A 22,044-nucleotide genomic window follows, 5' to 3' on the forward strand; every position below is an offset into this window, starting at 1 on the left:
AGATGCTAAGACACAGATTGCTTCAACACAGCCCAATCATTCAGCAAGATGCTAAGACACAGATTGCTTCAACACAGCCCAATCATTCAGCAAGATGCTAAGACACAGATTGCTTAAACACAGCCCAATCATTCAGCAAGATGCTAAGACACAGATTGCTTCAACACAGCCCAATCATTCAGCAAGATGCTAAGACACAGATTGCTTCAACACAGCCAAATCATTCAGCAAGATTCTAAGACACAGATTGCTCCAACACAGCCCAATCATTCAGCAAGATGCTAAGACATAGATTGCTTCAACACAGCCCAATCATTCAGCAAGATTCTAAGACACAGATTGCTCCAACACAGCCCAATCATTCAGCAAGATTCTAAGACACAGATTGCTCCAACACAGCCCAATCATTCAGCAAGATGCTAAGACATAGATTGCTCGCAACACAGCCCAATCATTCAGCAAGATGCTAAGACATAGATTGCTTCAACACAGCCCAATCATTCAGCAAGATGCTAAGACACAGACTGCTTCAACACAGCCCAATCATTCAGCAAGATGCTAAGACATAGATTGCTTCAACACAGCCCAATCATTCAGCAAGATGCTAAGACATAGATTGCTTCAACACAGCCCAATCATTCAGCAAGATGCTAAGACATAGATTGCTTCAACACAACCCTATCATTCAGCAAGATGCTAAGACATAGATTGCTTCAACACAGCCCAATCATTCAGCAAGATTCTAAGACATAGATTGCTCGCAACACATCCCAATCATTCAGCAAGATTCTAAGACATAGATTGCTCGCAACACAACCCTATCATTCGACTATTTACGTATTTTTTTTCCCTTGGCATGTACTAAATTTAGAAATACCAGCTGGCCAGAAAAAAAAGTGTTCGCCCTCCAGGTCTGTTTAAGTTTTTTTCTTTCCCAAGTATTATGGGACTCACGCCAAGGAAAAGAAAGGTGAAGAGTTGCCCATGACGTAACACTCTGATCCACCCTTCCATACAATTTGTTATGTAGACATACTAGTGAAACTGAGATACTAAGCAAGCCCCCCCCCCCAAACACACTGGACAAACAACAGCAACAAAAAAAATGGGTGACTAAGACATCGTCCTTCAACTCTTGTACAGATAAGAATAAAGAACAATAAATGTCGGCATGAAATATAAAGCAGCAGACAGGCAAGCACTGGATTCAGGAACCATTACTCTTTTTTTAATACGCTTAGAGTATCAAGGTTTAAAAAGGAGTAGTGGAGAGTTGTACGATATTCATTCGTAGAGTTGTGAGCAATACAGTTATTAGTTAAGGCACTACTGAACAAACTTTCTATTTCTACTGCATAGAGCAAAAACCGCCCCCCCCCCCTTTTTTTTTCTTGCGGAATGCTTGCCATAAACGACGAAACTCCTTGATGCTTAAAAAGAGAGGAATCAAGTATGTGTATTTTGGTTGCTGATGTCAGGTCCATCGATTTCTGTCTCACGGCTTCAAGACTCGCCCTGGAGTCGCGCTAAATAGCCCATATTCATGGCATGGATCAATACAAGGCTAGTTATGTTTAGCAAACATCAGGAACAAATTGTGTGGAATACCAAAACTCCAAATTATATCACAATGTAACAGCAAAGTGCAATGAAGCACTGCCGAATACACCCGTTTCATGGAACTAATATCACTCACTAATGTCGGGAATATTTTTTTTTAATGTACGGTATTGGATCTTGTGTATGCATAACATTTAATTCTACAAACTAATCCATTATCGAATGGTAATTTCATTGTTTTATAAAAGGCAATGATTTTTTTTTGACAAAAATTTCATCCTCTCCTAAAGGGAAAAAAAGTGTTCACACAGACTAGGCATATAATGTTGAGTTTTGATTCTTTGGCCTCACGATGAACACAAGGCTAACAGCCTTTAATTTTAATTCCACAAACTGATCAGATAATGCTGATCAATATTTCCTCTATTGTTGTCCCAGTTCAATACTATCCAGTACAATCTCACTAGGCCAGCCCACAAGCTTTTCTGTGTTCGTGTCTTTTCATAGAACAATCGTGGCTGCCCCGAGTCTCTCAAGCCTAAGATACACATCACACACAGGCAACGTGCATGCCATGCGATCTGTTTCCGTGCTGAGGTGAAACAGGGAACACGCATCAACCTTTATCTTCAATCCCTCATGTGTTATTTGATTTTGGTGGTGGAGGGGGGAACGTAGTGTTAAAGCAGCTTGTCACTAAACAGAACACCTTTGTTCTCTATAGCCCACACATACAAGTCATTTGTTTATACACTACACTATATCATAATACTGGTGTACTGGGGGGGGGGGAATGTTTCAAGACTAATCCTTGTGTAGTGAAGAACTCCGTCTGATTGTTTAACATATAAACCTAACAAGAAAGCTAACACTATCTAACAGGGACACGTCCAGGCCAAAGCGCTGATTATAAGTTAGGCCTACGACCTCTGTACACGATCACGGGAAAGGGGAGGGCAAGCGTTTTAAAATGGGTCAAGTAAACAACCAGGACGCTCTCCCAACGTCTGCTAGCTCTGCCTGGCATACACATGTACGCCCTCTTGTGTGTGTCGGTGTCTGCTCAAAGACTATCACATTAAGGCCTAGGTCAAATACCATCTCGCATTCAAACACATGTGTGCCGACCTGGGCCAAGCGAACGTGGTCGATGACTCATCATCACGAGTCTCCACCAAACCAGCCCGCCCTCCCACTACGTTTGTTAAAGGGAAAGAGCACACAAGCGAAAGCCGCCTGGCCTAGCCATGGTTTCACGTCCTTAGCCTTAACGTAGAGCTGCATAGGGAACACAATAACATCTCTCTGTACACTAGTGCTACTTCAGCTTACATGTTTACAATTAAACACAAGCACAAAATGTCTGATATTAATGCTCAGTTTTAATAAGGAGCAGGATGTATACGCTTCTTACACGTAAAGGAAAGTTAAATTGATGAGCTACAAAAAGCCAATCAGCATATAGTTATTAATGACTAGCATGGGTAGATGTTGTGTATTGTATAGTTGCCCATCTAAGTCGATATAATTGAGAGAAGGGAAGAGGTTTCTTGAATGACATGTGGATACAAGGGACAAACCCACAGTTGAAGATTCTTCAGAGACACTTAACGATGGTAGTGGCGCGGACTCCCATTAACAGACGTTGTCATGGCGACCATCTAATTATGGCCTTCCCAACTGTCCGTCGCTGGGCTCTGGTGAGGTAACGGGGAAAAGCTCTGCATAGAACATGTGGCCACAGGTTAACATCGACCACGGCTACTACTCTCAGTACTGCTATTACCCCCACACACACACACTTTTTCTCTAGATTCCTTCCACAATCACGCTTTAAAAAAAAAAAATTAGCTGGAACCAAACGCAAGTTTCATTTACCCCCAGCCCCAACCTACTCCACCCCGACCCGTCCACATTTCATAACACACATCCACGAACTACAACTGCCAGTGTGTGTGTGTGTGTGTTTTCAGTTTTTAATACTCAGTAAAATGGGTAACGAGAGAGTTTCAGGTTCGGAAAGGGGCGGCGTGGCTGTCAATTGAAAACACAACGAATACATTGGCAGGGGAAAAAAAAGGGGGGGGGGGACAACTTGGGCAAGCTTCCAAGCCTTCTATAAGCTAGACAAGCAAACTCTTAGCTGGCTCAATCCGGTTACCGCTTCATGGCTTCTATTTTTCTCTCGAGCTTCTATTCAACATGTTCATGTCTTCCAAATGACAGAATAGAAAGACGGGACGGTACGGGCACTGCATGAGGAGGAGAACAAACAAAATCAATACTCTACGATCTAAGCCATCTCAGCCCTTCACACGGGGTAATGGCGTTGGAAGTCTCGACAGCCATTTTGAACGAATCTCGACTTCCGAGCTAATTCAGAAGGCGAATGTGGGGCATATAGAGTCTAGATCTGGCTGTGCTCCACTATCGGCTTGTGCTAGTTTGTGATTGTCCGTTCAGCAGCGGCCATTTTGGAGTTTTTATGGGCAGACAGCTTCAATCACGACTCACGATAGTTCGCCATGTTTGATTTTTTTCCCTAGTGGATAGCAACTAGCAACAACGACGTCATTTATTTGTTATAAATGACATAAGCATTCATTGAGGCCTAGATCTATAGGTCCATTATAAACTATTAATCTATGCACAATATTAAAAAAATCAACAAACTATTCATAATATAACAGAATTTAGCCACTAAGGCCCATTAGAGTCTAGATCTTTTTTTTTTTTAACTCTAGATAAAGACAATAGATTTCTAGATTTAAATCTTATATCAACATGTGAATCTGTGAAAATATAACAAGCGTCCCACTCGGGAAAAAAATGTCCATGTAAAATAATTAGATACATATAAAACAAACTACGGCCATTCAAAATGGCCTTGTTCATCCAATTAAATATCCGAAGAGTACCGACTCATACTCCCCGATACACATCTAGATCTAATTAGTTAGAGAGAGTGTGTGTATTTATAATTAATTAGCTTCAAAGAGGTGAATCTAAATAGCTAACATTTGAAGAGAACGGATGGAAGGGGTCAAACATTCCTATGTTCAACTATGCAAAGTTAACAAGGGATCTGTAGACTTAGCCTTGGCCTGGATCTATCTTTATACATGTAACATAATAAACGCACTAGCCTACAAAATGAAAGTAATTCAGTTTTTAAACATTTGTTAAAGATTCTATTTTTTTTTTTTTGGTAATAAAACGCAAGTCTACAGAACTGGCCTCTTGAATGATACACAATATAAAGAAGCTTCCAAGTAGAAGAAACTGGCTGAATTAAATACAGACATCTGCTGAATAGATAGATATCTCCAGCAGAGCCTGTCGATTGGCTGAATCATAAATATTTGATGCCACATCTACTAAGTAAGAATGAAGAAAAAAAAAAGATTCAAAGGACTCCAGCACTCTAAACTGCCCCAAGAAATGTCGAAGCAAATGTGAATACAATGACAGAGAGATGGGAATGTTTTGATGACTAACCACCGTGTGTGTGTGTCAGCATTCATTCAGGAAATTGAGAACTTGAGCGTTTGTCTTGTTCACATTTCTTGACAACAATGAAAACAGTCGTCAAATATACGGTTTTGATAATATACTGACACATTCTTAACGTGATACATTAATAAAGTAAATGTTTATAATGTGATACTACATTAGTTTAGTAAATGTTATACTATATTAATATAGTAAATTAAATGTTTATAATGTGATACTACATTAGTGTAGTAAATGTTATACTATATTAATATAGTAAATTAAATGTTTATAATGTTATACTACATTAATATAGTAAATGTTTATAATGTTATACTATATTAATATAGTAAATGTTTATAATGTTATACTATATTAATATAGTAAATGTTTATAATGTTATACTATATTAATATAGTAAATGTTTATAATGTTATACTACATTAATATAGTAAATGTTTATAATGTTATACTATATTAATATAGTTAATGTTTATAATGTGATACTACATTAGTGTAGTTAATGTTTATAATGTGATACTACATTGGTGTAGTTAATGTTTATAATGTGATACTACATTGGTGTAGTTAATCTTTATAATGTGATACTACATTAGTGTAGTTAATGTTTATAATGTATCACATTAGACCACAAGCCCTGAAAGGGAAACTTTACTTTTTTTTGCTCATTACATTAGTGTAGTAGATGTTTATAATGTACACTAGGTGAAGCTGCTCTTCATTTGAAGGGATCAATTACAATAGATTTCATATAGTGTGGAGATATCATTGACAGTATTCTGTAGCACTTGGATATTTGAATAAGTCAGTAATAAACTGGGGCTAAAATACAATGCATACAAAACAAAATAGCCTTTACAATTGTCTACTTGGATTTCAATGTTACTCATCACCCCTAAATAAAATAAGTAAATTATACTCATATTGTCTAATCTTTATCAATATTAACTTTTTTTATTTTGCACCATTTCAATAATCAACAAGAAAAAGTTAAATATAACAATAAAACATCAGACTATAGATGTTCTTCAAGTATCTCAGAAGTATATGTCATGCATTATACAAATAGTTAATGAGCTAAAATATAGTTTTAAACAAATGTAAGCTGAATAATTTTCTGAGTATGCAAACCAAAAACTGCTAGCTCAAGTGAAGCTCAATATTTCCCAAGAATAAGATTTAACAAAAATCTATTCAGACTTATTGCTATTCTTCAAGTATCTCAGAAGAGGGAGCAAATTTTGTCATCATCATAGCCATCTTAGAAGATCTACAAAGTCAGATGTAATGGCAGTAACTATCACAAAAAAGCACAAATAAAACATAAAAGAAACTAAAACCTTTCTCATGGGGTATAATTTAAAAATCTATGTTCTTAACATTTTCAGAATGTTAACCAAATCGATTTTCTTTCTAATTGCTGATGACCCAAAAAAAATAATTAAAAAATACATAAACTAGATACCATTTAAGAATCAAGCACAATTAATATTTTTTCAACAAAAAAAAAATACCATATAGATTTCTCTGCATGTTCCTTTCAGCAAAATAAATATATATAAAAAACATATGATTTATCACTTCTTACTGATTATGGTGTTAAACAAAGTGGTAATTTTTTTTTCAAGGTTCCACAGAAGGATTAAGAGTATAATTTATATTTTCTATGCCAAATGTACTTAAAAAAAAAAACTTTGAATTAGTAATATTAAAATACATATTTAAAAAATGTCATATTATCTTCATCGACCAAAAGCATCCAAGTATGTAAGCCATAATAAAATGAATGAATCAGACCATTGCTATTCTTCATGTATTTCAGAAGAGGGAGCAAAATTTGTCATCATGGTAAATTCCTGTGATTTATGACAATCTGAAATTCTCAGGATTATAATTTTTTTTGAAAAAGCTCAAATATAACAGCAAGAGGTCATATTTTAATTTATATCCACAATTTCAACTAATTGGCCCAAATGGAAATCTATTTTAGAAAACAAAAAGTATGTTTAAGCCTCAATTATACTGTAGTCCCTATAGTGAGTGTACTTCTGTGTGTAAAGAGAAGCATTACATTTTAATTATTTTAAAATTATCCACAACTCTATAACTTAAAAACAATGCAGGATTCTATCATATCTAAATATCTAGATCTGTTGCAATTGAAATCTACAAGCTGTGACAATTGACAAGAGCTAAGTCTATAGTCCTTTTTTTTCTTTTGACATGCACAGCAAACCAAAAGATTTACAGAAGTGATTCTCATACATAGAATACATGTATGCACCAAGAAGGACTTCAGAATATTCTAAAATAAACATACACCTCTCAAATAATTAATAATATTCTAAAATAAACATACACCTCTCAAATAATTAATGAAAGATATTTACATTTATGTAAGGAAAAAAAAACTATTCATCAGACAATTGCTGTTCTTCAATGATTTCAGAAGAGGGAGCAAATATTGTCATCATCCAAAGTCAAAGAGACCAATGAGTCAAATGTATCAATGGAATTGTTTCATACAAATTACCAGTATTTCATATCTAAAAAACTTTGTAAGAATATATAACTCAACCTCTTCCATGCCAACAACATTGAAATCATGTACCGGTACAAGCTACTTCTTAGAATTAGTAATATTTTCAAATGGCTATGTAGAGATTACAAATACAAAAGGTAACCCAAATTATGTAAGCCACAACACAATGAATCAGACCATTGCTAGTCTTCATATATTTCAGAAGAGGGAGCAAAATTTGTCATCATAGTAAATTCCTGTGATTTAATGAGAATCATTAGCATAATGTAGGTTACTTAGGAAAAGCACTAGAGACAAAACCTAAAGGCCATAACTTGTCAGCTAGGAACTAGATTTATAATTAAAATCATACAAAGTATGGGGCTGAATAAAACTTTATAAATATACACTGTTGGCATAATGCTGGTGCACTTTTAAAAGACTACCTTTCAGTAGTCACAATGGTAGAATGGAAACAGTAGATTGTGAATAACAAATAAGACATTATATATATTATATTATACATGGAATATTAAATGGGAAGCATGACAATTGATTGACAAATGTTTCAGACAAGCGCCTGCAATCTTCATGGTATATCAGAAGAGGGAGCAGATTTTGTCATCACCAACCAATGCAATGAAAAGATAATGTTACACATCTACAAGCCAACACTACTAAAAGAAAAAGAGATTTCTACAAGGACTAACAACTAACATGATTCAATTTTTTTTTTGACTAGTTTGAAAACGTGATGACTAAAAATCCCATTTTATTATCACACAAGAGTTTCAAGAAAACTCTTACTATTATTAGTCATAGCATTTTGCTTTTCAAATCAGAATGGCTGAAGAAATTGTCTGTAATGTTAATTAAAACTTATTTCCAAAGGCTTTATCTTTTTTTTTTTAACATCGGCAAGCAAGAACAGCCTACACTACATGTAGAAGAGAGGAAAGGAAGAAGCTACAGAAGGAACCCTCTGTCAGTGACGGCTAGAACTGTCCCAACTAGCCTTCTCATGGCTACTGCTAAGCACGTGTTTCCACTCATGTCAAATTCCGGTCAACCTTTGATGCTGTGTCTAGCCAACCAGGAAAGGGGAATGGGGGTATCAGAAAGAGGGATGGGTGTTAGCAACTCCTTGAAGCATGACCTTTTAGTTTTCAGTTCAAGGCTAAGAAATGACTTGGATATAAAAAAAAAAAAAACTATGCGTATTTTTCAAATCTCTCCCACCCCCTAATCCATGTCAGGTATTCAAGGAACCATTAAAATTAACTTTTCAAATAGACTGGCTCAAAGGAAATAGAAATGTTAAAGTTGATTGATAACTTATATTTTTCAAAGTAAAATCGTATGTAATGACAACTTTTTCAAAAACAAATATTACGTCATTCGCACTATGATGAACTAATTGGCTGAGCATCTTGGTTCAGTCTGTCGGATTAGAACAAGTAAGTAATAAGACCATATTGTCGTGATCAGTTCAGCTGATATGTATTTACTATTACAATGACCATTCTAAAATGTACTAGATCTACGTGTTTCAGACAAGCGCCTGCAATCTTCACAGAACATGAAAATATCATGTCTACAGAAGAGGGAGCAGATTTCGTCATCATTAACGACGTTAGGCAAACAATGACAAGCAACGATAGATTCTACAAACACTGGTGCAAACGCATGTTCGAGATGCAGTCATCTAAATGTCCAATGAATGGTACTAAAAAAAAATGGAAGTACCGGTGGTCTAAAAGAATTAAACAATAAGCTCAACAAAATGCCCTCATACATCCTAAGTCAGCGGAAAGCAACAAATGTCTCCCTTTGTTGTATTTACTCCCATCATTGTTTGGAAACGTCCTATTTCTTGTACACTTTTAGAACTAAATTACTATAAAGAAATAACTTTAGACATAGGGATATAAATTTGATGGTTATAGAGTTGACTGGAAAAAGAAGAGCGAGGTGAAAGTTAAATTGCATGGGAGTGAACTACAACACAGTGTGTGTTTGTGCACAAGCGCGTGGGCATACGAAAGCAAAAGCACCAGCAATGGATCTAGAATCTAGACCTTCATTGATTTATTTGTGTTCGCAAAGGGAGCAAATGCAAACCATTTTTAGAAGAATGAATTAATTATGCCGGTGTTCTATAGAGGTACACTGTAACATGAAAGAGCAAGTGTTTACCTCTTATTCAAATTCTATTGATGAGTTATCAGTAGATCTTAGAGATGAAAGATATAAATCTAAATACTAAAGTCAGTACAACTCGTATTTTCTAGGAATGTGTTGTTTTTTCTGAATTGGGACTAAAAATATATTCGAAAATTGAAGTGATGACCTAGCAGTAGATGTCTCAGGAGTCAAAAGTCAAAACAAAATATCAACATTAGAATTAAGAATCAAATCTTATGAAACCTAATAATAATGAATGAAAATGTTCCCACTACTAAATGTATGTAAATATTTAGACCACTACTAAATGTATGTAAATCATTGGACCCACTACTAAAAGTATGTAAATCATTGGACCCACTACTAACCGATCAACGTCTAATCTTTCGACTCAGGACTGGTCACAACAGAATTTGACAACATATGTACCGGAAGTTCAAAATTGGAACCAGTGGAATCTGCCCATGTGGAGTGTCACCAGAGCATGCTGACTATGTCCTTCAAAACTGCTCTCTTTACGAAGAGGTCCGTACAAGACACTGGCCCCAAAACATCCCAATAGAAAGAAAACTATATGGAGAGCTCCCTGATTTGGAAACCACTGCGCACAGTTCATCTCATATATTGGTCTAGTCACCTGAACGCTCTAAAAGTGAGAACGAAGAAGACTACTAACTGTATGTAAATCTTTGAGATCTACTACTAAAAAGTAAAGCAGCAATAATACATAAAACACTAAACCATAACTTACAAATACAAAAACACAACCTAATAAAATACTCAAACAAAGATAAAGTCACTTTTATAATTCCATATGTTAGAACAAATTGGCACAAAGGCTCCTACTTCCCTCATGTCATTAAAACATTGAATGGGTTACCTGAATCAGCCAGGAAAACCAATGACCTAGAATTTAACTCTAATTAACATACATGTAAGATGTAATTATCTCATCTTTTGAAGGAATGTGATACCTAAGACTTATGTAAGAGAATCTTTACCCACACACACAAAAAAGGGGGATTTAAATTTGCTACAAGTATTCAATAAAAACTCCACTTATAAGATATAGCTGGTAATACCCATGAACTTTCAATACTGAGAAATTTTAAATACAAATATGCATAGACAGATTTGTTTTCAAGAATTTTAGTCTATAAACCATAAGAGCAATAATAGAATATGCATCCTCTGTTTGGGACCCCTCAACTCAAGAAAACATTAAGAAACTGGAACAGACACAAAATAGAGCAGTGAGATTCATAACAAACAAATATTCACATTTGACTCGAGTAACACCTTTAGTAAAATCACTAAATTTAGAAAGCCTTCAGGACAGAAGACTCAAAAGTAAAGTAGCAATTATACATAAAACACTGAACCATAATCTTCAAATACAAAATTTAATAAAATACTCTGAAAGACACAAAGATAAAGGCACATTTCTCATCCCATATGCTAGGACAAATTTGTACAAATACTCCTTCTTCCCTAGTGCTATTAGAGCATGGAATGGGTTGCCTGAGCTAGCCAGGAAAACCAGTGACTTAGCAGAATTTAAGTCATTGGTTAGTATGCATGACTAAATGTAGGACATAATCATCTACTTTTGTGAAGTAATGTCTGTATTATATAAGATAAGATTAGCAGGTGTATTTAAGAGCTGATATACATTGCATGACTTGTAATTTGTGACTTATAAGATATAAGATGTCTTGTTCCATTTTGTGAAAAGAGAAGACCAAAAGAGAATATACTTCACATCCTGCTGGCCAGTGAGTATTGGAAAGTAATGATACATTAATGAGTTACATTTGTAAATGAATGAATCGATGAATCGCTTTTAACAAAACAATAGCTTTAGCCACTGGCATGAGAGATTCAAGTTGCAGCCAACATTATAACTAGCTAGCACTTTCAAGAAAGTAACATTTTTATTGGGGAAAAAAATGAACAAAAAAAGGCTTAAATAAAATAAAAATTTCAATGTATATTCTTTGTATCTATTTTTATCTAATGAAAAGGAACCAGAAAAAAATCTTGAAATACTAAGTACAGTCTATCCACTCTTTTTTTTTAATTTAGACCTATTACTTTTAAACTTTACATATTCTATAATTAAAAGGTGGCCTGAGAAATCATTATATTTTAATTTAATATTAACATAAAATATTTTAGGACATTTCGCCACTATCAAGAGAGGAAGCTGTGAGCTGCAAGCTAAAGGAATTGATAAAAAAATTGTTTACTTTTTAAGATATTTAACACATTTTTAACTGCCTGCCAGACCTTATCTATTAAAAATGCCTACTAATTATGTTATGTGTTTGTGTGTTGTCTTTTTATATGTATAGAAAAGAAGATTTGGGCATTTTTGAAGGTAAGTCTTTGATGGTTTTTAAACTTAATATCTACCATAATTCCAAGTAAGGCTGTGTGAGATCTCGTAAAATTATCCAAAAGTTAAATATATGTCACATTTTTTTATTTTAAAGTAATCCACCTCTTTGATACCTATCATTAGATCTGTAGAGATCTTGATGTTGAGATGTAGACTTTTTTTAGCAGATACAATTTAAACACAAGGTAATTTTTCTTCTATGGTTGAATTAGTAATCCCTAGACTTTTCTTACAGACTTTGTAGGGGAAAAATGATCTAGCATATAACTTTTTTTTTTATTAACATAAACATAAAAAAGACACTTTTGGTATAGACCAACTATAAAAAGCTTTGAATCATCTTATTTTCAGCATATTACGGAAAAAAGTGAAAGCAAACTTTCAAAAGGAGTTATTATATTGAATAAAGACTGCCTTTTGCAGAAAGCCTAGAATTCAAGATCTAAAATCTAATAGTAATATTCTCTAATATCTAGATTGAGTCTAGATCTGGATCTATATCAGTTTGTGGTTGTCAGTAAATTTACATTCCTAGGATTGATGCAGTGCTTGGTCATAGGACTGTCAGAACTCTGTCCACTTTTATTCACTGGCATCTCCCAGACTATTTGGACTAGGACTTAACTTTATTTCTGAACTAACATCTAAAACTTGTAATACACGAATAGATATGCAAAAGATAAAGCCTATAATTTATATAATATATACTAAAAATAAAGTTTTAATGTACTCTTTGGGAGCACTTTTCAGGAATAAGCTACTAAAATTCAATGTGAATTGTGTGAATGATGATGATGTTGAAGGCTCACTGGTCACCAAAAGTTAGGGCTAGGGGATTTGTTGGGTTTGTTTTGTTTTGTAATTAATATTATATTTTAATATCTCCTCTAGTCACTCTAGATATCTTTAAATAAGTCTATAGATCTAGTTTAGTATAGATCTAGAATTTTAATCTAGATACACAGTATACTGAAAAATAGCTAGACTAGATCTACTGATCTAGATCTAGTATATTTAATATTTTTATAATTACTAGACTAGATCTTAATTACTATTATATTAATTATAATATCTATAATAAACTATACTGACTATACTATAAAATATACTATACAATACTATATATAAAGAGTAATAGACTAATATAACTATAATTAGATCTAGATCTAGTATAATGATAATAAAATATGATTATAAAATTAGTTTATACAGATTATAATTATACTTATAGATCTAGTCTAAAAAGTAATATTAACACTATACTCTATACTAACCGAATCTAGATCTAGTTTAATTCTAGATCCATTGCCGCCATAGGCATAGCCATATGATGATAGATTATAGACCTAATAGATGATTAGATCTAAACTAGAGATTCTAAATCTAAAGTAAAAACAAAGTTAAACTTACCGCTGAAAATGGTCGATTACTTTCTCCTCTGTGCAATTCTCTGGCAAATTTCGCACAATCAAATATCTAGTTTCCCGTACCATGTCTCCGACAAAAACTACATGGTTTTCATAAGTTAAAACTCCATGCTTCACAAAAACCTCCGGATATTTTTATTTTATTTCCTCAATATGACTTGTAAAAACACAGAAATAAACACTATTCGCCTAAGCGAGAAGCTCTACCAAAACGAACACCGATGTGTAAAAAAAAAGTGCCTGGCCGAGTTTGCCTGAAACACGCTTTAACATTTGGCCCAGCGTGTGACGTCAGGGTTATACACTTGGTCCGTTGTTGCAGATAAAACTGTTCTCCCCAGGATTGAAAACTCGCGGTTTTTGCTCGGAGGGGAGGGAAAGCGAATGCGGCGAAAGAAAACTAGGCCAAAGCGAATTCGGCGTCTATTTCTTCGTGTGTTTTTTTTTTCCTTCACTTCTATCCAAACATCATGCAACCGTTCGGCTATAGTCTGTTTCTAAGCTAGTTACTGTTTTGCGCTGTGTCAATCTTCATTTTTTTTTCCCACCGGCCGCGGAACACTCGAGGGCAAAGTCAAATTCTGGGCGGCTAGAGATAAAAGCTTGGCTAGCAGCCAGTTAAAAAATAGAATGAAGTACATGGTATGATTGCACAACATTGGTCCTAGATTGTTCACGCTATAAGCCTCTTAACACAGAACTGCCTTTACTGAAGGGCTAATGAAATGCGCTCTTTCAATTACATAAGTCTAGTCTAAAATTTATTTTGAAAAAAAAAAAAAAAATGTCGATACGTTGTCCTTACGTTCCGTACCAAATGATCTGTAAGAGAAGGGGGGGGGGGGCAGACAGATCCCAAGGTCAAAATGAAATTTGGCATGGGGGTGAGAGGGGTGCATAGGAGAATATGAACAGCGAGGGTCACTATAATGTATGCAGTCCGGCAGCCATGTTCTTTTTTTTTTTTTTTTAAGAACGTCTGATGTGCATGATTAGAGTTGATATGTGTCATCTTTTTTTTGTAAGACGTGATGGCTCCTTGCTTTGTAGAGAAGGCCTACAGAATATGACATAAATGACAAACCAAGCGTAAATTAATGTCTAGGTGAGGTGAACTATGTCAGCTACTGGGCACAACAAGTGTCTGATGTTACATTTCAGATTTTATCTCTCTCGCTGTAACACGCACTTTTTCCCCTGCACTCTCTCTTCCCCCCGCTTACACACACGTCTTTTTTTTTTTTAACCGCGTGTGTGCTTTTCGTGCACGCTGCTTGGCCCTAGGCCTGTGCATTTCCTGGTCATGGTACACACAGCAGGCGAGATGTGTTGTGGTGCGGTTTTAGCACAGGCCTCGTCTTGCTTAAAACCAGCGTGTCTCGCCTAATCTTTTGTGCTGGCCTTTTCAATGGGTTCTTTTAGCCAAAAGCAGACTGTCTGTGGCGTGTTGTATGTCAAGTCTTATTTATAGAGCCTTCGCCTGAGTGTTTATAGTTGCAGTAGAATGCCAATGCATGACTTGTCATAGAATGAAGCTTTTGTATCACGGGAAGGGGGAGGGGATTGGTTTAGTCAATTTTATTTTGAACGTATTTAGACTGGAAGCTTGTTCGAGGCAATCACCACTTTAAGGCCGCTGTAGTTCAGTGCCGGTTGTAGGGCTTCTGGGGCCTATCACGGTAGAGAGTTTCTACTGCGTTATGGGTAAAGAAGCTTTCAGTAGCTGGTGTTGAGTTCTATCATGCCTCATGTTCTGCCCCTGCGCGTGTTACCTGCACCAGTGCACTATGCACGGTGCCCGCAATATGATTTGATAGTGATCTCTATTTGTTTTCATTAAAATAGGTGTCATTTGAACTCCCCAAACCGGGTCAAAGTGAACTACTTTCGGGATGTGGAAGTTATTTATCGTGGCAGTGGCGTAGCTAGGGTTATGGGGGGCTTTACCTCTTTAGAGGTATTCGACATCATGACATGAGATAATGGCATAATCCTATACTCTTAAGCGAGCAATTCTTGTATCCTATACTCTTAAGCGAGCAATTCTTGTATGTATGTATGTATATATATTTATATTTATATATATATATAAATTTTATTTCGAAAACGGCTCTAACGATTTTCTTTAAAAATTCACGGTATGTGCATAATAGTGAGAAAAAAATTCTCAACTCATTGGCCACATCGGGAAAACTCGAGATCGACCGTTATATCGGTTTGAAAATGGCTCATTATCGAAAAATTAATTTTGGCTAGAATGTTTTATGAATGAAAATTTTCCATGACGTAAACGGGAAAAACGCTGCTTACGTCACTAAGCTTACAGCAGTACACTAAAATATTTCTTTGCAAACAAGAACGAGTTCTAAAGAACCATTAGACCTAATTAAACATTTGCGCACCATCTTACTGTAGATTGATTTATTATAGAACTATGAAAGAAAAGTAATGAAATTAAATGTGCCGATATATGATTAGTTATTGTGTTTTAAGTGCTTAATAAGTTGTTTACTCTTTAATTGTGTAGAGCGGTGTAGATACATTTTACTTTGTTGTTTATTTTGCTGGTGACCTCCAGCTGTCTCGTTCTGAGGTTGCATGCAACCATATGCTCTCTTCTATGTCAGCTAAGTCAAGTTTGCGCCATAAGCTGGTCTTTTAAGCGTTTCGGTGTTACGTCGACCACTTTTTAGCTCACCAAAAAAGACTGCCTTTGGTATGCGTTCGTCTGAGATTCGTCTCCCATACAGGATACTGCTCTGTCCAGCGTAACTGTCGGACTTAAAGAATTCGGATACACATTTGAGACCAAAAGAAAATTTGCTGCCGAGGACAAACGCAGACGCTAAAAGAAAATCTTAATCGAGCACCGCGGACAACGGTTATGCTTGCCTTGGAAGTGGCAAGATATGTAGGTCACAGCTGCAATCCTCATTAATTTTCGGACTCTTAAGACAAGCCTTATTATTATTATTATTTTGCTGGTGAATTATTACCATGTGTTCATGCTTCGGTGTCTACTGTCCTGTACCAAAACAAAGGAAAGGGTCATAACACAGCTTCTCTACGCCTTACTTGCTCACACTAAACATGATATCCATCTAGCGGTCAACGAGTTTGCGTACGCTGCAGTCTCTTTTGATTTAACTATAAACCTCGGTAAAAAGCTTGGAGTTAGGGCGTGTTGACGGAAGGCCCAGGAGAGATCTGAATGGAGGGATGTGTAAAAGCAGGCCATAGCACCACTGGGATGGATGGATGGAAGGCAAAAGCCGGTATGAACTTCTTATAGTCAGGCTGGGCAGGGCACGTATCCCGTATGGGTAACGAGCATATTGTTTGGCGTAACAGAGGTGCCCCACGGAAACGTTTCTTTAGAAAACTAATGCGATGATTTAAGTCTAATAAGAAAAAATGCGCCATTTTACTTTGTCACTAAGTGCATGTTTTACCTATAACGTTTTGAGAATTTACACTGCAAAGACTTTCTTTCAAGCCATTAATAGTAAGCCTACAATTGTTTTACGCAAAAGATGGATTGTAAAACTATAAGACGGACGTGAGCTGTAGTTTGTCTAGGCTGTAGGAGGACTTAAAAGACTTTAAATTTAATCGACATGTACAATTAGGCCTACAATTAGAACTAACAGAACACTAAAACAACTCTTCAGATTAGTAGTCTTTATCTGATCGTTCATTTTCGTAATTACAAGAATATTCCCAAAATGACTTCGGGTATATAACCTTCCGAAATTATTTAACAGAGCGAGGCTCGGCCACCTGGTACAAAAAAATTCTCAAAATGACTTCGGGTATATATCCTTCCTTAACAAATTATTCATCCGAGCGAGGCTCGGTCACCTGATATTGTATGTATATATATTTATATATATATATATATATATATATATATAAATTTTATTTCGAAAACGGCTCTAACGATTTTCTTTAAAAGTTCACGGTATGTGCATAATAGTGAGAAAAAAATTCTCAACTCATTGGCCACATCGGGAAAACTCGAGGTCGACCGTTATATCGGTTTGAAAATGGCTCATTATCGAAAAATTAATTTTGGCTAGAATGTTTTATGAATGAAATTTTCTGTATGACGTCAATGGGAAAAAAAACTTGACACCGCTTACGTCACTAGGCTCACAGCAGTACACTAAGACATTTCTTCGCAAACAAGAACAAGTTTTAATGATTCAATTGGCGTAATTAAACATTTGCGCACCATCTTATTGTACATTGATCCATTAGGAATTTATGGAAGAAAAATAATGAAATTAAATATCTTAATGTAAGATTAGTTATTGTGTTTTAAAGGCTTTATAAATTGTTAACACTTTAATTGCTTATACCCGTAGGTAGCTTTTACTTTGTTATTATTTTGCTGGTGAATTATTGCAATGTGTTTAAGCTTCGAAGTCTGCTGTCCAATACCAAAACATAGGAAATGGTCATAACACAGCATATCTATGCCTTACTTGCACAATCAGGGCCGGCCCTAACATTTGCGGGGCCCTATGTGAAATGTGAGGATTGCGCGCGGATCAGTAAGGGTAGAGATAAAGATAATAAGTGAAAATAAAGATTTTGTATTAGAAAAAAATTCGTATTTGCATTACATTTTTATTAAATGAAAGCTGACGATGCCGTTTTTTTATATCACGCGTAGGACTGGCGTTTACCATATTGATTGACACCCCCAAAGTGACAATTTTGTCTTTTTAAGGACATTTTTATGAGTTTCAGGAGATTTCCAGGAGCTCCTTGAAAACAATGAGACCACGGGAACCCTATTATAAATTATAATGGTTTAATTTAATAATTTACACCTAGAATTAGCGCGGGGCTTTTGAACCTTCGGAGTCTAACACTGTGACAGCATAGGCCTAGGGCTGGCCCTGATGATATCCAGCTCGCGGTCAACGAATTTTCATCACGCTGCTGCCTTTTTTTTATTTGTTAACCTATAAACCTCGGTAAAACAGAAGTCATGTTCCAAAAGTCACCCAATAAAACCTACTCAGCCCAAAGATCACTGCGCATAGACATCCCTTAAAGTGGTAGATAACTTCACATTATCTGGGAAGCATTTTATCAATTGACGCATTGCTTTAAAGAGAGGTTGATATGTGATCATGGATAGTCGTGCTTTTGGACGCCTCCAAGCGAGAGTGTGGCGAAATAAATCGCTCCGCCTGTCTACAAAAATCAGTGTCAACCAGTATTCTCTCAACCCCTCTATGTGGATCTGAGACATGAGTACTTTATAGAAAGCAACTAAGACTTCTTGAACGACTTCACCAATGACCACAATACAAACAGCGATATTCTTGCAAAATGGTATGAAATTCGAGTCCGAAGATAAGTGAGGAATGCAGTATTTCCCTTTGCTGTGAAGCCCCAACTGTGACCTACATATTTTGCCACATCTAGAGCAAGCATAACCATTGTCCGCAGGTGGCCGATTTAGATTTTCTTTTCGCCGTCTGCGTTTGTTCTCGGCAGCAGATTTTCTTTTGGTCTCAAATGTGTATCTCACGGCCTTCGTGAGAGACCTCCAGCTGTCTCGTTCTGAGGCCGCATGCAACCAGGTGCTCTCTTCTATGTCAGCCAAGGAAAGTTGACGACTAGGCTGGTCTTTGAAGAATTTCCGTGGAGCGCCTCTGTTACGTCGACCACCTTTTAGCTCACAAAAAAAGACTGCCTTTGGCATTCGTTCGTCTCCCATACAGGATACGTGCCCTACCCAGTGCAACTGTCGGACCATAAAAAGTCCCACTATACTGTCCATACCGGCGTTGGCAAGGACATCGCTGTATGTAGTGCTGTCCTGCCACCGTATGTCCATGATGGAGCGCAAGCATCTTTGGTGAAAGCACTCAAAAAGTCTTAGTTTTTTCTGTAAAGTGTCCATGTCTCAGAGCCATAATAAATATACTAATTGCAGTATTAAATGGTCATGAAGTAACCATTTTAGAAGTTATACTGCAAAGACTTTCTTACAAGCCTATAATAGCCCAATAGTTCTACATGAAAGAAGCAATGTAAAACGTTAAGACGTGAGCTGTGGTTTTCTATAGGCCTACTATTGGAGGGACTTTCTATTCTAATCGCCATGTACAATTACATTGAGAACTGAAAGAACTAAAAAGTAACTCTTAGGATTGATAGTCTTTACCCGATAGTTCATTTTCGTAATTACAACAATATTCCCAAAAATAACTTCGGGTAAATATCCTTCCTTAACAAATTATTCATCCGAGCGAGGCTCGGTCACCTGATATTATTTAATGTAGAAACAAATTTCGGACACTCATTGGGGGACTATTCAAGTGGGGGCCCTATGGGATTTTCAAATTTGTACCCCCTCCCTCCAGCCTAACTACGCCACTAGATTTGGGGGCCCGGGGGCTTGGCCTCTTTTGGTGTCCATGCATTTTGACATTCGACATCATTACATGAGATTAAAAAATGTACTTAATAAATATATAAGTCTAATGTGTAGAATACATATCACTAACTCATATAGCAATGTGAATAGCAGTGGCTTAATTAATATTTGATGTAAAATAACATTTCTGACATCATATGGGGGTTCCCCTCAAGAAACCCGGAGGGACTTTTAAATGTGGACTCTACCTCCCCTAGCTACGTCACTGATCTGAATAGCTGATAGGTCAGGATGGCATGGATCTAGATGTTTGATAGATCTACTCTTGTGACTACTCCAGTGAGGCAACTTTTCTTGTCTTGTTGGTACTGAACTGATCTACTTTAACTCTTTCTCTCCGTAATTATTTACCACATTTAGGTGGAATCAACGCTGGTATCGTCAGTTAGGAGAGAAAGAGTTAAGGAATTTCAGCTTTTTTTGACATTTTAAGTTATTCTTGCCTTAGAGGTTAAAAGTCTGGTAGAGCTGTGTATATGCAAGGATAGCATAGCCGTTTTCTTATAATAGTAGATTGTTTACCAAACGGCGTCGCTGTGGAAGCACAAGGAGATGACAAAGTGGGATAAAAAGTGTTGTTTTTTTTAAAGAAGAATTGTTTTAAGAAGTGACATTATCTAGATAACCGAAATCTCTTATGTATGTTTAATAATAAACATTGATGTAGATTTTTTTGTAATATGTATTCTGGGAAGGATGTCGATCTGTATTTACCATAGATTAGCACGAAATACTCGAGTACGCAATAAAAAGTAATTTGCTTTGATCAATTTGCTTTGCCTGGTCGTGCGATTTGCGCGCTGGACTGTCGTTCGGATTTATCGACGGCCGAGGGTTCAAACCCTGCCCGCTCCCATCCCCCGTCGTCCTGCGGGAGGTTTGGACTAGGAAGTAAACTATCTTCAACTCTGAAGGAACATCCGAAACATGTAAAACATTTTACAAACATTTATTAAAACATTTTACAAACGTTTCGTAATCGACATGTCACCCGTAGGACCCTATGTAGGCCCCTACGTAGGCATACTCTCTTGTCTTAAGTATCAACTATGTGTTATGTCTGTCACAATTAATAAAAACACCACGGTCATTTTGGTTTTATAAGTACCGACAATTATAGCTTTACATATTCGGTGATATTATAAAGTCGGCGACTTGATTTTATTGTGTAAGCAACATGAAGTCGTTATTGTGAATGTTATTTATTTAAGTGTCGACGAATTGGACATCTACATCTTTAATTCGCATTATAACTTACTGGATATTTTTTTTTAATTTCATTTACATATGCTTAATGGCCAGATGGGTATTAATGGTATAGAATAGATTTTAATTATATATTTAATTTTAAAATGTATGGTATTGAGTATTGATATATGTATGTATGTATGTGTAAATGTGCAGTTCTTTCCCTTAATACTCTTTGTGGGTTTTGTTTAAAGTTTTTGTTTTATTTTGCTTGTTTAATTTATTTTATAGTTTATTATGATTTTGCGGAACGCAATTTCGAATGCTTCCACCTGGGTATTAAGATGGGTAGTCTTCTAGTTCCATTATCTACACTGAGAGGAATAATGTAGGGGGCATAATGAAAAGTAAAATGGAAAAATACCACACAAAAATAATTCGTACTCGATAAAATGACATAGTGTGACATTGACTTTTATCTGTTGCTTCTTCTAGCCAGGTTTTTGTCAGCTCTTTTGCAGACAGTGCCAAGGAAAAAAATAGTGTGTTGTTCTCTTCCGTTGTTCAGCACTGCCGTGCAGGGTGTTGCTTATGTTGGGCTCTAGTGGTACTTGTCTTGTTTAATTATATGTTGAAGGGATTCGAAGAAGAGAATTTAGAAGAGCGTGTCCACATTTTTAGCATTCCACTGACTAAAAGCTTTACAGTGATCTAGTTTTGTTTTAATGTTTCGAATGTTCCTTCAGATTTAAAGATTATTACACCCTAGTCCAAACCTCTCAAAGAGCGG

At 36.1% G+C, this 22,044-nt stretch overlaps 1 protein-coding gene across 2 annotated transcripts in view; it reads right to left on the bottom strand.

Annotated features, from left to right (window-relative positions):
• The window catches only part of LOC106056232 (protein split ends-like), a 62,863-nt gene extending 48,925 nt beyond the window's left edge, over positions 1-13,938 (bottom strand). For both annotated transcript variants that reach the window (XM_056007604.1, XM_056007603.1), the window contains exon 1: positions 13,590-13,938. In XM_056007604.1, coding sequence (XP_055863579.1) covers positions 13,590-13,672 — 83 coding nt within the window. In that variant the 5' untranslated portion in view covers positions 13,673-13,938. The remainder of the gene's footprint in view (positions 1-13,589) is intronic.
• Between the last annotated feature and the right edge of the window lie 8,106 nt (positions 13,939-22,044).

Source organism: Biomphalaria glabrata, chromosome 13, assembly GCF_947242115.1.
Source record: "Biomphalaria glabrata chromosome 13, xgBioGlab47.1, whole genome shotgun sequence".
Taxonomy (NCBI): domain Eukaryota; kingdom Metazoa; phylum Mollusca; class Gastropoda; family Planorbidae; genus Biomphalaria; species Biomphalaria glabrata.